The sequence below is a fragment of the Excalfactoria chinensis genome, chromosome 8 (assembly GCF_039878825.1).
Source record: "Excalfactoria chinensis isolate bCotChi1 chromosome 8, bCotChi1.hap2, whole genome shotgun sequence".
In the NCBI taxonomy this organism is placed as follows: Eukaryota; Metazoa; Chordata; class Aves; order Galliformes; family Phasianidae; genus Excalfactoria; species Excalfactoria chinensis.
In genome coordinates this window covers 26381424-26396829 of record NC_092832.1, presented here as the reverse complement: position 1 = coordinate 26396829, position 15406 = coordinate 26381424, and the positions used below count along the sequence as shown (strand labels likewise).

Genomic DNA, 15406 nt, shown 5'->3' with positions numbered 1-15406 from the left:
CAAATTGAGATATACGATGTGGATGAAGACAAACAAAACTAACTTCATTTTTCTCCCATGGTTGAGCTCCACTGGAGCACACGCTGTCCTAAAGGCAGGACAGGGAGCAGTCATTCCAGTTCTTGCTGATTAAAGTGGCAGCAAAAAACAACACACTTCCCAGCTCCTCATCTCCGCCTCCTGTGCATTCCCACATCAGCAGCTTGGAGCATTACTCAGTTTGTGAAGGGATGCACTGCACTGCTAGAGCCTGTCAGAATAAAAGCTGCAGCCTTCAATCACCTTCTTATTCTAGATAACAATGATACAATCTTCCATCCAAAACTCACTCACTATTTTTTCCAGCACACATTCTGCCTCTTCTAAGCTGCCCAGAGCTGAACTGCATACTGATGGATGTGCAACCCGCCCCATTTATGGCAAAAACTCAAAGATACAGAAACAAAACACAGAATAAATTACAGAACAACAGAGCATATAAACACGACTTCATCCCAACAGAGGTATGTAGGATATTTTAGAAGGTACAATGGAAATCAAGCACATCGAAGGTGACAGAGGCTCGCATCCCAGAGGTACCCACGGGTGGGTTATCTCTTCCTCCCACAGAAATGCTCTAAGTCACCCATTCTAATGCAGACTAAAATAGATTTGAATACCTTGAGACTGACATCAAATGCTATTACCATCAAGTGAATTCTCAAAGCGTTCTTCATTTTAAAAACAAAGGGGAAAAAAATAAAAATCCAGGTTGCTCAGTGCTCATTGTCTGTTTCTTTTTCAGATTTCAATGTTTTCTCTCTGATTTCAAGGCACCGAATAACAGGAACGCAGGGCTCACCCCAAACAATGCAGCCATTAGCTCTGTTTTCCCTTCTTTTTGGCAGCTGGCGGGCAGCCAGCACTTTTCAGTTTGCAGACAGGTTGGACGGTAACACCTGTTCCTATTACAGCAGCACCCATGGGTAAAGCACTTCAGTTGTCACCATCTCCGCTGACAACCTTTCATCACAACATCAGTGAGTTTCCCTAATTTTCCCAGAGATGTTTGGCTCATTTGCATCGCTCCCTCAGGCTTTGTTAGAGCTCTGCTCCCCTCAAAGCTCTGCTGCTGTGAAGTGTCCCTTTTTCAGAGAGCACCGAGGAAAGCGGAGCTCCAAGGTTAGGTTTTATTTCTGGCTGCAGCTTAAAAGCAGAGACATTTTTTATGTTACCAGGACTGTATATAAAATATGAATCAAGCAGGCTGGCAGGCACGGATGGCAGAGCGGACTTGCAGCTACTTACACACTGAACAATTCAGTTGGTATTTTTATTTTAAGCTCCTTTTGTGAACCAGCAGAATGTGGGACGAAACGCATCCCTCGTGCTCTCCTCTGCTGTGTCACGGCTTCATGGTGCTGCAGATCCACAGATGTTGATTCTGGTGGGTTTTTAACACAGGTACAGCCAACCTGCTTGGCTCTCAAAGAAGCTGCTGCTTCTGCACAGCCTCAGAGCAGGGTCTTGTTATAAGGATCCTTAGAGTCACATACCTTTGTATCAACAGATTCAAACCATTCCTCCTGCTCTCGAGGATGGAAATATGGTGTTGATCATTCCAATGGGACGCAGAACTGCTTTCCCAAGTATTCCTTCAAGAGGAGCAGCACTCATCTGAAGTGAGGGCCCACTAAGATGGTCAGAGGGCTGGAGCACCTCTCCTATGAGGAAAGCTTGAGGGAACTGAGCTTGTTTAGCTTGGAGAACAGAAAGCTCCAGGGAGACCTCATTGCGGCCCTCCAGTACTTGAAGAGAGGAACAGCTGTTTATGAGGGTGGGCAGTGATAGGACAAGGGGGAATGGTTTGAAACTGAGACAGGGGAGGTTTAGGTTGGATCTTAGGAGGAAGTTTTTCCCCCAGAGGCTGGTGACGCGCTGGAACAGGTTGCCCAAGGAGGCTGTGGATGCCCCATCCCTGCAGGCATTCAAGGCCAGGCTGGATGTGGCTCTGGGCAGCCTGGGCTGCTGGTTGGTGACTCTGCACACAGCAGGGGGTTGGAACTGGATGAGCACTGTGGGCCTTTGCAGTCCAGGCTGTTCTGTGATTGTGCAGCAATTTTGGCAAGGCTCCCCAAGATCCACCAAAGGAAAGAGATTTCAAATCTGGTAAACAGCAAAAGCTAAAGGGCCACAGTTCCCATATGTCATTCGGGAAATACATCGAACACTGTACATATTACCTTCTATCAGAAGCCTCACAATTAATTGATCTCAAATTCACATCCTCAGACCGCGCTGTGCCTCACAGCCAGGGAGATGTCATGCCTAACACTAAAACCTTCATTTCTCACACACTGATTTCCTTAGGCAATTTGAGCTATGCCTGTCATCAAGGGCCACACCTTGAGTGATAGCAGACAAGCCTCTTGCTAAAAGGTCAGCAGATTGCTGTGGCTGTATTTTAATTGCTCCTTGGCTCATTAACAGTGATACAACGCTTCCCCAGCCTCAGAGTAGAAGCACAGGAGGAGTCCCCAGCAGTCTCACCAACTATTGGTGACAAAACCTGCTCCTTCTTTTCTCAAAAGTGTTGATAAAGTAAGAAATGGAACCTAAAAGAATGGAAAGGATGTCTGGCTCTCAGCTGGAATGCTGATGTTCTCTATAGATGCTAATTTTTTTAACAGAGGGCACCACAAGAGTTATCACCTCAAACACTGTACAATCACACAATGGCCTGGGTTGAAAAGGACCCCCAATGCTCATCCAGTTCCAACCCCCTGCTGTGTGCAGGGCCACCAACCAGCAGCCCAGGCTGCCCAGAACCACATCCAGCCTGGCCTTGAATGCCTGCAGGGATGGGGCATCCACAGCCTCCTTGGGCAACCTGTTCCAGTGCGTCACCACCTTTTGTGTGAAAACACCCTTGAGAACCAGTCCTACCCATGTGAAAAAACCTCAGCAGCTGTATCCCACCTGTGCACAATTTCTGATTATTGCAAACATCTTTCTCAGAATTTGCTCAAGTATGACAGCAAAATCAATACCTGAAATATTTTTGTCCCTTCGGATACCAGATCAATGCAGGGCAATGGCAGATCCCCAACTTCTGATTAAAAGTTTCATTTCCTATCTAAGTTTTTTAATGATTTGATTTGGCTTTTATGGCTCTAAGATATAAGCTTCATTTCTGATTTATGAATGGACTCTGCTGTTCTAAGAAGAATGCTTTGTGTTTCTCCTGAGTAGATTTTTGTGGCAGACATAATCCACTCCACCCAACCTCAAGCCATTGATGATTTCAGCTTTCAGAGATACATTTGTTAAGTTTTTTTTTTAGATAAATGATTCATGAAAAACAAACAAACAATCAAACAAAAACTCCTGGTAACCTGTTTCTATTCGAAACAAACGTATACATGTGAATATTTGTGCCCTAGAACTCTGTTCCTGAACCTCCTAACTAACTGCCTGTAATTACTGACTAGCTCCTAACAGCTTCACACAACATCAATTCTCCAGATATTTTTATAGCTGACAGTTATGCTCTGGAGGAGCTGGCAGGAAAGAAGATGACAGTTTTCTAGCTCTTAATCATAAGAGTTGTATGGAGAGTAGATTCCATTAAACAAGGTAAAACCTAATGACAAAAGACACATCTCACTGCTTACACATTTATTAAAATCCTTCCCTTTGTCCCCTGTCCTTCTCAGCCTTCAAATCCAAGTGCCTATACTCAAGAACATTCCAGCAAGGTGATTTTCAACTGATATACCTGTATTTACAGCTGGCTACCTCAGCTGAAGCAATTACCAGGGATAAACTTTACAGAAGCAGAGACATGACCTCAAATTTGTCTCTTCTGCAGGGATGTTGCTGGGGAGCTGCACAACCCCTCACTGCAGGCCTTGGGACAGGGCTGCCGCTATTTGAGCTGTGCCGTGCCATTAGGAGCAGAGAGAACAAGGAAATACAGCACCAGGAGTAAGCCTCAAAATGCAACAAACTGAACACGCAGCATTTCCTACGTTGGTTTTAAACCTAGACGTATTTTAGCCTTGCTCACAAACTCAATGCAAAGGGATGTCAGTAATCCAGCTTTACATCGGGATAACTACAAGACAGATGGCTGCATCGCCATCCCTTGGATTCCAGCTCCAAGATCTCCATACCACAAAGCCCAGATGTCTCACATGAAGCTGAGCAGACACCAACTTTGCTGAAAATGGCTCATCAATGAGATTCTCTTGACTAAAACTAACCATTTTCCACCTCTTATAATCAGTGGTTCACACCACTAAGATTTGCTTATTCTATCAGCTCCCCAATATCAAAAGAACCCACAGGAAAGGTGTTCCAGCTCTTCTTGGCTATTGTCATCCAAATTTTATTAAAGTATTTATTAAAGTATTTCACTATTCAAAGTGAAAAACACTCTGTTACTTAGGATAGCACTCCTAAGGCGTAAGCAGCTTAACATCCAAAGGTAAACCACTCCTTGTGTGGCACGAAGGGAACCAAGCGTATTAAACTATCCAGCCCAAAAGGGCAACAGCTGCAGTTGTTCCCTTTTCCCAACAAACCAAAGGTCATAATTTACACAGTTTGGTATATAAAAAGCCAATCCACACAACAACGCAGTGGTCTGCCAGAAAAAAGAAATCCCAGTTGACATAAAACTGTAATTAACTGCCTTTGGGTATCAGTTGCTAAGAAAACGTTAATGAATGACAAAAGCAGGAATGAGCAACGGGGGATTTAAATTTGCTTACATTTGTTTGCATTTGCTCAAGATGATCCCATTCGATGTACAACTCTTACTCATAAACCTCCAGCTACATTGCTTGTGATTCATTAGGGCTAGAAGACCTGGTTATTAATGAAACAGAAGTGCTCAATTATTTTGCTATCCACTTCACTGTTGAGCTTTTAACTGCAATAATTACGCTTCACTGGGGCCTCGTTTTTCTCCTCTGACAGCTCAGAATTCATCACACTACCTTCAGTGTTTGGACAGTTATTTCCATCTCCTCAAAGCGAATGAGTACATCTGTGACCGGGAAACAAGCGGTATCTTTCTCTAAGCGGAGAATCTATAGTCAAGACTTCAAAGAAGTTTTAATTCGGTTTCTTGGTTTCCCAAAAAACGCTTTTGGCTCTAAAGAGCCATCTGATACATATAATCTAGCCCACATGGCCCTTTTGTGGTGTGCAGACCACCCAGAAATACTTGTGAAAACCCTATTGCTGAATCAAAGCCAGCGAGCCCTTCTGCGCCGATGCTTTCAGGCACATTTCTATAGCTGTGCGACGGTTCTTGCTCTGCAGGAGCATGCACACCTGTGCAGGGAACCTCACTGCAGTGCCTGGGCTCTGACACCCACTCAGCACAGCTCCTCTCTGCTGCCTGAAGCCTCCCTGCTTGCATGCACCCAACATGGGCTCTACGTGCAGCAGCTACTGGCAGAAGCAATAGAGCCGTGCTTTTTCAAAGCAGCAAACTTCTCACACAGGATTCAAATTCAGGCACTCAAAAACTGTGTACCTTCCACTCAGTCTGGGGTGGAAACAGCTCGTCTAGTCTTTTATTTAGTTCCACTTCTACAGTGAAACTGCATTTACAAGATGGACTCCCATAACTGCCCCTGACTGACTGCCACTAGGAAAAACTCCCGCAAGGCACAGCATCTGTTGAAGGGGTTGAGACACCATTATCCGCAGGGTCAAGCAATTGTTCATACCAGAATTAGGGTAATTTACTAGAATTAATGCTTCACTCTTGTTTCTTCTGTTGTTTCCCACACACATCTGTATCTCACCAAACAAAAATCTGACATGGACAGACCGAAGCAGCACCAAAGGTGAAGTGCAATCAACCTTTTTTAAACACAAACCTTACCATTCTTCTGATAACCCGCACAAGAGATTCATGTTAAAATATGTCTGATGTCAATCCCACAGTCTAACTTAAATCCCGCATCATTAATCAGAGGATCTTCCATTCTCAAAGTTATCTGACAGCATTATCGCAGTACGGGATAACATTTTTGCACCAAACACTTGGGTTTTGTCTAGCAGAAGCCCAGCATTGCTGGAACTTTCCTTGCACTACTCCATGTTTGGCAGATTATCTCAGTTCCCACGTGGGTCATAATCCTATCAAAAGCCACCATGTTTGTTCTGAAAGAGAAGAGGATCTGAGCTCTGCTCCCCAGCTCAAACTCACCCAAAGCTTAAACGCATTGCCCATGCATTCAAAATCCCATTTGATCCACTTCTGCTTTATCTTTCCTTGGGAAAAAAAAAAGTCTGATAGATTTTACTACTCTACAGCAAGCATAAATTCGCTGCTGCTGGATGTCTCTTTTTAATGCACACGTGCACACATGATACTCTCTTGGAAACGCACAAGAGCAGCTCACGCGCACACCAGACTCCCCTCGCTGCAAGAGAGCAATTCCCTTTTCCCCAGGGAAAACTCTGCTCTGAGGCACTTTTGTTTGTACGGAGCATTAAAACTGGTTTGATAGGGGGGTAGGAAGGTCAGGTTACTCGCAGAAGGTTGCACAAATGGGTCTGTGCTTAAACGGGAAGGAAAAGCCGGTTCTTTGTTGCAGCCCCCAGGCAGTGCCTGTCACCGCTACCAGAGCTCACTGCATTCTGCATGAAGGTGCAACTGTGAGAACACAGAGCTGGCACCTTAATGAAAATTACATCTATCGGATCCGCCTTTACATTCATCCACAATTATTCTTCCAAATGCATATTTGCATTAAAGTGGGAACAGATCACATCTCAAAGGATATATCAGCTCAGTATTAAATTGAGGAGCATTTTCCCCACTTTTTCAAATCTGATTTCATACGAGGATCATAAAACAACCACAAAAAACCAAACCCCTAAACCACAATTGTTACGCGTGAGGCCGTAGTTCTCCCATATTTACACACAGCAATTGATACCATTTCCACATTTACAAACAATATTAGTGTTTTCAGCTTGAATGAAGGCAATTTTAATAGAGAGCCTTCCAACATGAAAAAGAGTCAATTAATGTGAGATGCTACACGAGGGCCCCAGCTCTGCCTTTGCTCCTTTGTTTCTAGGGGAAGGACCCACACAAAGCAGATGGAAAGCCTTTTCAAGACGACAGAAAACAGTCAAATACACAGCCAGCTCACACAATGCACTTCCATTTACACACTATTGTTTATTATCCTATGTGCAATAGGTTAGAAAAATGACCACAATAAATCCAGATAGAACTGTAATTGCGAACTCTGCCTTTGCAAAACAAACCAGTGCTTTCATCAGCATGCCAGTGAGCAGCAGCAGGCAGGCAGGAGGTCGGACTTACCTGCTGAACTTCGCTTTCTCCATTTGATATTTTCTCCGTGTACATGAAGGAGTTGAATATCCTCTGCAAGAAAAAGCAGAAAGGATGTGTAAGAGACATTTTGTCTCAAAAGTCACGTTAAAGCAGTTTCAAAAGGCACATGTGTGAGGAAATGTGTCAGAAACGGACCACTTCACCCAGAAACCTCTAAAGTGAGGTCTGCCTACGGGATATCAAGTTCATCTATATCTGCTTCTGGATCTGTTCACTTCTGTAGCGTCTGTTCTTATGTTTGAAGGCAAAAACATAATAGTTGTTTCTTGACTCTTGTTGCATTTGTTAACTTACTAAGGTGGGGGTATTTAGAACCATATACTAGAATAAAAGGGGAATAAACAAAATGTTAAAAGAAATCAAAGGGATTTTCCTGTACCAGCCTGCAAGTGAGCTGGGATTTTGCTGGCAGAATCGATTCCACCTTTATCCGCACCAAGTCAGACGCCCCAGCAGGAAGATCTGCAGGTACAGCCAGATCTCACAGAGACAGCGAATTGTAAAGGCTGCACTGAGCCCCTCCTTGATGTGCTGGTGGTGAAACAGCCAAGAATTAGCTCTCCGAACGGCTACCAATAACTGCAATTACTAAAGAAGCCTAAATTGCCTCCACACACAGCGTAATCATCAGTCAGCGACTCCAAGTGTTTTCTTGCTGCAGGTTTAGCTGATTTCCTCCCAGCAAGGCCGCACACAACCACAGCTGGCAGAGACAGCCTGCAGAACCCTCTGCTGTGCTGTGCTGCATTTACCATCAGCGCTTTCCCTTATCCCTCTCCCTCCTGAGGGCTGCAGGAATTTCAGAAATTTCAGCTCTTAATTCCGAACCTGCATGTGGAAGGGCAGCAATAAATCTCCTCGCTTTACAAGTCTCAAAGAGCAAAGCGGGGGGTGGGAGGGTAGGAAAGGCATCTACTGTTGAAAGCTGCCTGTATACTGAGACTTCCTTTTCTTCCAGAGCTCTGTTTTAAGTACTGCTTGGGCACTGTAACTATGGACATGTTTTTGTGTTGTGTTTTTTTTCCTCCTCGTGAGATGAAAAGATAATTTAAACATCAGAAGAAAATACATTAAAGCATGTCATTTTGATGCAAAATGTTTCAGATGAATTGAATTTTTCTCTCCGCACAGCATTTAGTCTGCAGACATCAAAAGGGGTGAGGAGGAAGCAGTCTGTCAGTTACCGCCAATGGGGCTTTCTGTCCTCAGCACGGAGCTGACCCAAAGCAGGACTAGGAGCATGGGGAAGGCTCTGGAGGGCAACACATGTAAGGAGGAGCTGAGGTCTTTTGGTTTGTTCAGCCCAGAGAAGAGGAGACTGTGGAGAAGCCTCATGGTGGCCCCAACTGCCCCATCATCATAGAGGCCCTAACAGCTCAGGGGAGGGCTGGGTCACAGTGAGAGAAAGGCTGTGCCCCAGGACAGCGGGATGGCCCCATAGCTCTGGGACACCACACTGATACAGCATTGGGGTTTGGGAGCTGCTGTGTGGAGCTGCTCAGGACTTACTTCAAAGCATTACAAGAACAATGCTAAGTAACAACCTGTAGGTGAAGTTAAAAGATCTTTGAGAGTAAATCAGCCCCACCATAGCAGAAGCAGCCCCAAAGCAGGCTGCTTGCAGCATCTGGCACAGTGCATTAGCAGCTGTACTCAGCCCTCCCACCCTCTGCTGTACAATGGAGTCTGCCCTGCACATGGTTGCAGGCGAAGCTCTACTTGCTCTGCTGGGACCAGCCACATGTGCTTGGCAATGGACCCACAACCAACACCATCCCATTCCAATTTTCACGTTCCTATACACCTGACATCCTTAAAAGCCACCAGCTTTGTTCTCATGGCAGAGGACAGAAGCACTCCAGTCTCTCCCCTGATCCCACACAAAGTGCTCCCTCCCCAGGTTATCTCCTCTCCTCTGGAACTAACCCTTGTGTTCTCCAGTTTCTCCCTACACAAGGTCTGCTCTTGGTTTAATTAAGCTTTTCAGCCCCCTTCAGGTCCTCAGCAGTGATTTTAAAGATTTGGTAACAGTCGTTTCACAGTCATGCTGCATTTCCACGTGTGCCACAACACATCTGCACGGGCAAACACTGTACTTCAACCACTTCAATGGATCAGATTCCTTGAGCAGATTTCTGTGAACTCTTTTCACTTTAAGAAACAGCACATAAAAACAAAGCAACTTTGGTTTTCCACTCCAAACTCTGAGTTAAATTGCAAAATGGTGTCAAACCATCATTTTGTGACACCTCCGTGCCACCCCAGCTTGGCCAGCATGGCAAACCAGCTCTGCCACACTCACTCCAGCTGTTCCCACCACAAAGCATAAGTCTCCAAATACGTTGCTAAGAAGCAAACAAAACTGAAAGCTTCTTCAAAACCTACGTTAGTTTGAAATCATTTGCATTTTCCATACTAAGTTCTGAAAGAAAGCTTTAGACACAGCACGTCATTCCAGATTTGGCCCTGCTTAATTTACAACATTGGAAAGTCAGTGAAAGTTTTTTTCCACATCACTTCAATGTCTGAGATGCTCAGAGGGAGCTCATCTGCTGGCTCACTGCAATGCCTGCTGCTTTCACATTGCTGCTGGAGCTGCTCTTCATCCTCTTCTTTCTGCATTCAATGCAGCACTCATGTCCCAGTTACAGACAGAACCCGAGGGAAAAATCAGCCATGCTATCTGCAGGGACTGCTGCAGGACTCCCTGTGACCAGCAACAGCTCCAGATCAGAAGCACCAGGACGTGCAGAAATCAGGAGTGCTGCATGATGCGTTCCCATCAGCTGCTGAGGTTGACCACAGCCTGGATGGAGTCCTGAGAAAACTGGGTTTTGTCTTACAAATGCACATTTCAACACATTAGAGACTCTTGCTTCCCTAAGATCTTTAATTACCTGTCTGGTTCAAATTACTTACAACTTCCCTGAAAATATTCCTCTGTGGCATCTGCATATCAACTTTAATGACTTTGACTGTAACCAAGTGCTTCTCAGTGCCACCAGCTGCCTCACTTACAGCTTTTAACAGCAGGACATGGATTTGATAAGCGAGATAAATCAGAGCACAACGAGAGGTTCCAAGGGCAGGATCTGTGTGGGGACCCCTTGGGAGGGGAAGATTTGGGATGCTGCTGTTACGATGCCTTCCACAGGTGCATCTGACAGTGATGAATGGGAGCACATCCACACTCAGGGTCTCCTTCCAAAGGGCGGTCAGGTTTCCTACGAGCCTCTGAGATAAGGGTAGCTCAGGTCTGGCTCAGTGGTGCACTGAAACAGGACTCCAGTTTGAGGCTAGAAGCAGTGAGTTTTGCATTTGGGAGATGTCTCCAAACAGAGCTTAGCATGAAAAGCAAAGTAGTAATTGACTTGTTCCCTCAGTTCCCTGAAATTGAAACAAACCCAGCAGCAAGGCACTACAACAGAAAGCAATTCAAAAGGCCACAACTCGACTGTCAACATTGCATCCAAAAGCCAACCATCCCCAAACCAGACCTCCAAGATCCCCAACTAAACAGAACCACCAGCCACTCCTGAGAGCAGCAACCACGTCATTATTGTCAGACAAGATACGAATCCATCTTCCTACCAACAGAAACAAAACATTACAGGCCAAGAGCATCAAGAAAAGCAAATACAAGTTTTAGTCTCTAATGCTGCAAGATGTATTAAAGACCAAATATTTAGGGCAGGTTTTGGACACAGACTGCTGCTATCCATCCTTCTTGGATCACCATAGGATGAAAAAATAACCATATTAAAAAGGATACAGAACAGCAGTAGCAAAACGTGCACGTGTCAAATCGAAGCAGTATTAACTCAGCAGGACTGCAGTACTTCTTAACTGCAAGTAGCAACTAACCAGGGTCTGTTTCTTATTTTAAAGGTTAACGTTTTAAAGTGAGCAAACAAATATACAGCAAATCCTTTTCATGGTGAAACTCGCAGGGTTGGGTTGTTACGAGGGAAACCCGTGGCTTCTTTCTGGAGTTTGTTTTTGCAGTGTCTGAAGCCGTATCACGTTCTGTTTTGTTACCATTTTCTAAAACTGAGAAACATTAAATAGTGGGTTCCCACGAGATCAAGGACATGCTTTGTGTTTTCCTCCCAGAAATTAAACATATATATAAAATTTCCTATATATACACACACACATATATAAATTTCTTGTGTGTATATATATAACATATATATTTACACATAGCAAAAGGGAAACCCAAATGAAAGCAGTGCTGCCAGCCACACAGCATTACAGCCCCTGTCCAGCCCAGCATCCCAAAAGATGGTCCCCACATTGCAACATCTTTCTCCTTGGGTGGCTTTCCATGAAGAACAAGTCTGCAGGAAGGGTTTAACCAAAGGATGCTTTTCTGCTACACTGCTTGTCAAGAAGAACCAGAGTCCCGCAGGGTCTTTCTTATCCTCCAACTGCCTGCAGCCTCTGCTTGCTCTCCCAAACATCCACATTAGGTTTCAGACAAAGCGTTGGGCAATCGATTTGGTAAACGACTGCAAAACTATGACAAGGTACACCTGGTTGTACCTAAGCAGATATCCAAGAGTCCCTATCCAACAATGGAATTCGGTCACCATATGGAAACCCGCTCCTGTTCACATCACACTCACTCAGTGCAAGAGCAGTATTTGCTCCTATGCCATCATCTGCAGTTTGTTCAGGGAGACTGCATGTTGCCAGTAGGCAAATCATTCTACATTTGCTGGTCCCCCTTGCTGGAGTGTTGTTAAAACACATCACCATCCTTTGGCAACTTCATTGAAATGGTTTTGCATATGTTATGTGCCAGTTTTACAGAGCACTACTTGGAACAGATGGGAATATGTGGAAGAGATTTACTTGCGAGAAAAAGGTCAGATGATCAAACACAGCCTTTCCATAAGCAAACTGAGCACAGAACCTCCTGGCATTCATGACACAAGCCTGCACACATTTGCAGATGCATCATCTTCTCTATTTTCTTACCTTAATGAAACACTTTCACCAACTCTCTATTTACAAACCAAGCTACCATCATCTCCCACCAGCACTGCCAGCCCACTGTACCTCCTTGCTCCACAACCAGCACTGGAGCAAAACTCACACATGAACCATGCATCAGGCAACAGCAGAAGCAGTATTCAGCTTTGATCACAACTCTGAGGACAGAAAGCATTACAGGCAGTGTTATAATCTACACTTTATCTACTACCTATAGCCTGTGGGAGGTAGCAGCGTTTTGGATAGTTTGAAGGGTCGTATTCAGGACTGGAGGTGGTGAGTAGGTACGGCATAGCTTGGAAACAGTCAAACTGAGCACAGTTCTCAGAAACACGTTTCCTTGGAAAACTCCAGGCGTTTACAATGAGAGAAAACTATGGAAAACTGAGTAACTGCCAACAATGCAATCAAGCACCAGCAGATTTTTTTCCCCTCTTCTTTTTCAAGGGACCGGAGAAGAGGGAAGAAAAGAGTGAGAGGGGAAAAGACCCCGGGAAAATCAGTTCCACATGTTAAAAAGATTTTACATTTAGCCAATGTAACTTGACTAAAGTTCTACCCGTGGCAATGTCTATCACGGTATTTCAGAAAAAGGAAAGTTATGCTGCTCGACCTGAAAATACAAAGCAGATGGCCTTCTCAACAAGATGGGCTCTTTTTCTCCCTACACTTATCCCTCATTCTAGCTTTCAGGATGTGAAATTTAAAATATTGATGTGGATTTCTTCCTATTTCCAGCATATTTAGAACAGGTTAATTGTCTGTGATCAATTATCAGAGCAACTCACAGCAGAGCAGAGAAACGTTGAATAGTTTTCAGTTTTGCTGCCCAAGTGCTTAAGGAGACCTACAGCAATCACACCTCTGCCATCACTCAACATGAATGGCAACGTGCCCTGCAGCCACCTCAGGGAGATGCAACAACTGAAAAGGACAGGGACTGCTCTGTTGGTTGGTATTAGTGGCCAGAAACCTGAATGATCCACCAGATGAGGTGTGCAGAAGGCAGAGCATTCAGGCAGTGCTATCTGCTCCTGCCCGTGGGCCATCCATCCGTGCAGGCTGAGATGGGCCAACACCAACACAGGTGAGCAGGTCGCCATCTCACCTGCCTGTGCTGCACACACAGGGCATCAAAGTGCAGCACTGTAACACAGTTCTAAGATTCACTCTGCAGGTAAAAGTGACAAACAATGGCACTCAGCAGCACATGGTTTGAGTCCTTTCTGATTACTGTGCTTTTTCCAATTCACTGCATTTTGTCAGCGCTCCCGAAACATCTCCTTGGCGTCTTTTACTCGTCTTTGAAAAGATCTGTTCCTTCTTAGGCAGTATTTGGAACTTGGCTCGACGTTGCGCCCATTGCTCAAATAACAGCACTGAATTACCTCTAGGCCACTACATCAGAATTATAAAACACAGCCCCAGTTTGTCATCCTCCCCCCCACAGCCAGTCCCGCTCACCCAGAACCACCCTCCTCCCAGGGGAACAAACTCCAGCATTAGCCAGGAACAAAATTAAAATGAAACCTCTTTCAGTGGGGAGAACTCTGGGTTTCATTTTCTGCTTTGTGTTTAAGCTCATGCGAAAACGACTAAGTGAAAATAGCACAACATTTAAGCAGCAGACTGACAGATGTAAACATGCAATCCTATAGCCAAAAGAGCTGAATCTCATTTTAGTACAATTATCATGCTTGTCCAATTTGGTCATGATTTCAGCATACAGAACACGTATCCATTTATGTAACATTCCAGCCAGGATTGTGTAATTGTACAGTGAAGTCAAAAGGAAAAAAAGTAAGGGAGGGAGGAAGGAAAGGGGAACCCTGAAAGCACACTGATTTTTTTCACTGATCCATTTAACACAATCAAGGCAAAAGCCATTCAGTTTTGTCCAGACAAATGCTGCAGTACAGAAACATGAAGGCTAGAGAAACATACTAAAAAGATCCATTTGAATCAGGAAAAAAATCCCAAACTGACAAGCTTAAACATAGGAATTTATAGATCATAAATCATCACACTGAACTTCCGTGCATAAAATGAATGGGCTGACGCTAACATAATTACAGAACTGCTTGCTTTGTATGTCCAAGAGTATCATTTTTCAGGATCTCTCAGCAAGAGCCATCAGCATGCAGAGCCAACACCCTGATAACAGCCTGCCCCTGTGACCACCACTGCAGTGCTGCCGATCAGAACCCCCAGATTGCCTGTGCTTCACAACTTTATAACACATTCTGTAGCCAGTTCTCAGCTGTTGCCAAGCAAGGCACCTCCACCTTTGCCAAGAGAAAAGCCATTTATTGGTAGCAACCTGAAACTGACTGTCTGTATGTCATCTGCTGTCTGAGTCAGCAGCTGTAACAGAAAGCAGAATGCTAATTCACAAGCAGAAGTTTTAAGCTCATCTATTTCTACATCTCATCTGTGTTGTTCTCCTTTGATGCAACGTGTACATTCCCTTGTTTTGAGAAGAAGGGAACAGGAGGAATTCTTTGTGCCCAGAATTTCTCAACTCAATGGGACAGCCCCATCTATGTGGCTCTGTGTGCTCAGCTCAGGCACATCGGCACTCTGCGGTACGAGCTGACCTGGACACGCTTAAGGAAGTTTGTCCTAAACAAACTCCAGCTGCTCTCACATGGCTGGATCTGGCAAGGCTGCTCTTGTAGGCGCTGCAGCTGGAAAATGGTGCTCCTGGCAGAGATGTGCAGCACAGCAAATGCATTTAAAAAATATACATAATCTTCCATCTTAATGTTAACAGTTTTCACAGGTTAGAAAGAATTACTGCACAAGTTAGGCTCGATATCCCACTTAGAAAGGAGCCATTGGAAATACTTCTCAATCCAATATTACCCAGTTTATGTCATGGCCAGCAGAGCAAAACGGTCACAGAAATACAGGCATTTCCCTAAAAATGGACAGTGGGGACAGCATTTGGGCAGAGGCAGCCAGGCCCACATGCAGGGAGAGGCTCATACAAATAGAACTACCCATCAGGTAGCACTGGAAACATTCTACTTCTCT

General features: G+C 44.7%; 1 protein-coding gene across 1 annotated transcript in view; it reads right to left on the bottom strand.

The window, feature by feature from the left end:
- Positions 1-15406, bottom strand: part of CACHD1 (cache domain containing 1) — an 82443-nt gene that overhangs the window by 46790 nt on the left and 20247 nt on the right. The window contains exon 2 of the mRNA XM_072343499.1: positions 7340-7402. Within this exon, the coding sequence (XP_072199600.1) occupies positions 7340-7402 (63 nt within the window). The remainder of the gene's footprint in view (positions 1-7339; positions 7403-15406) is intronic.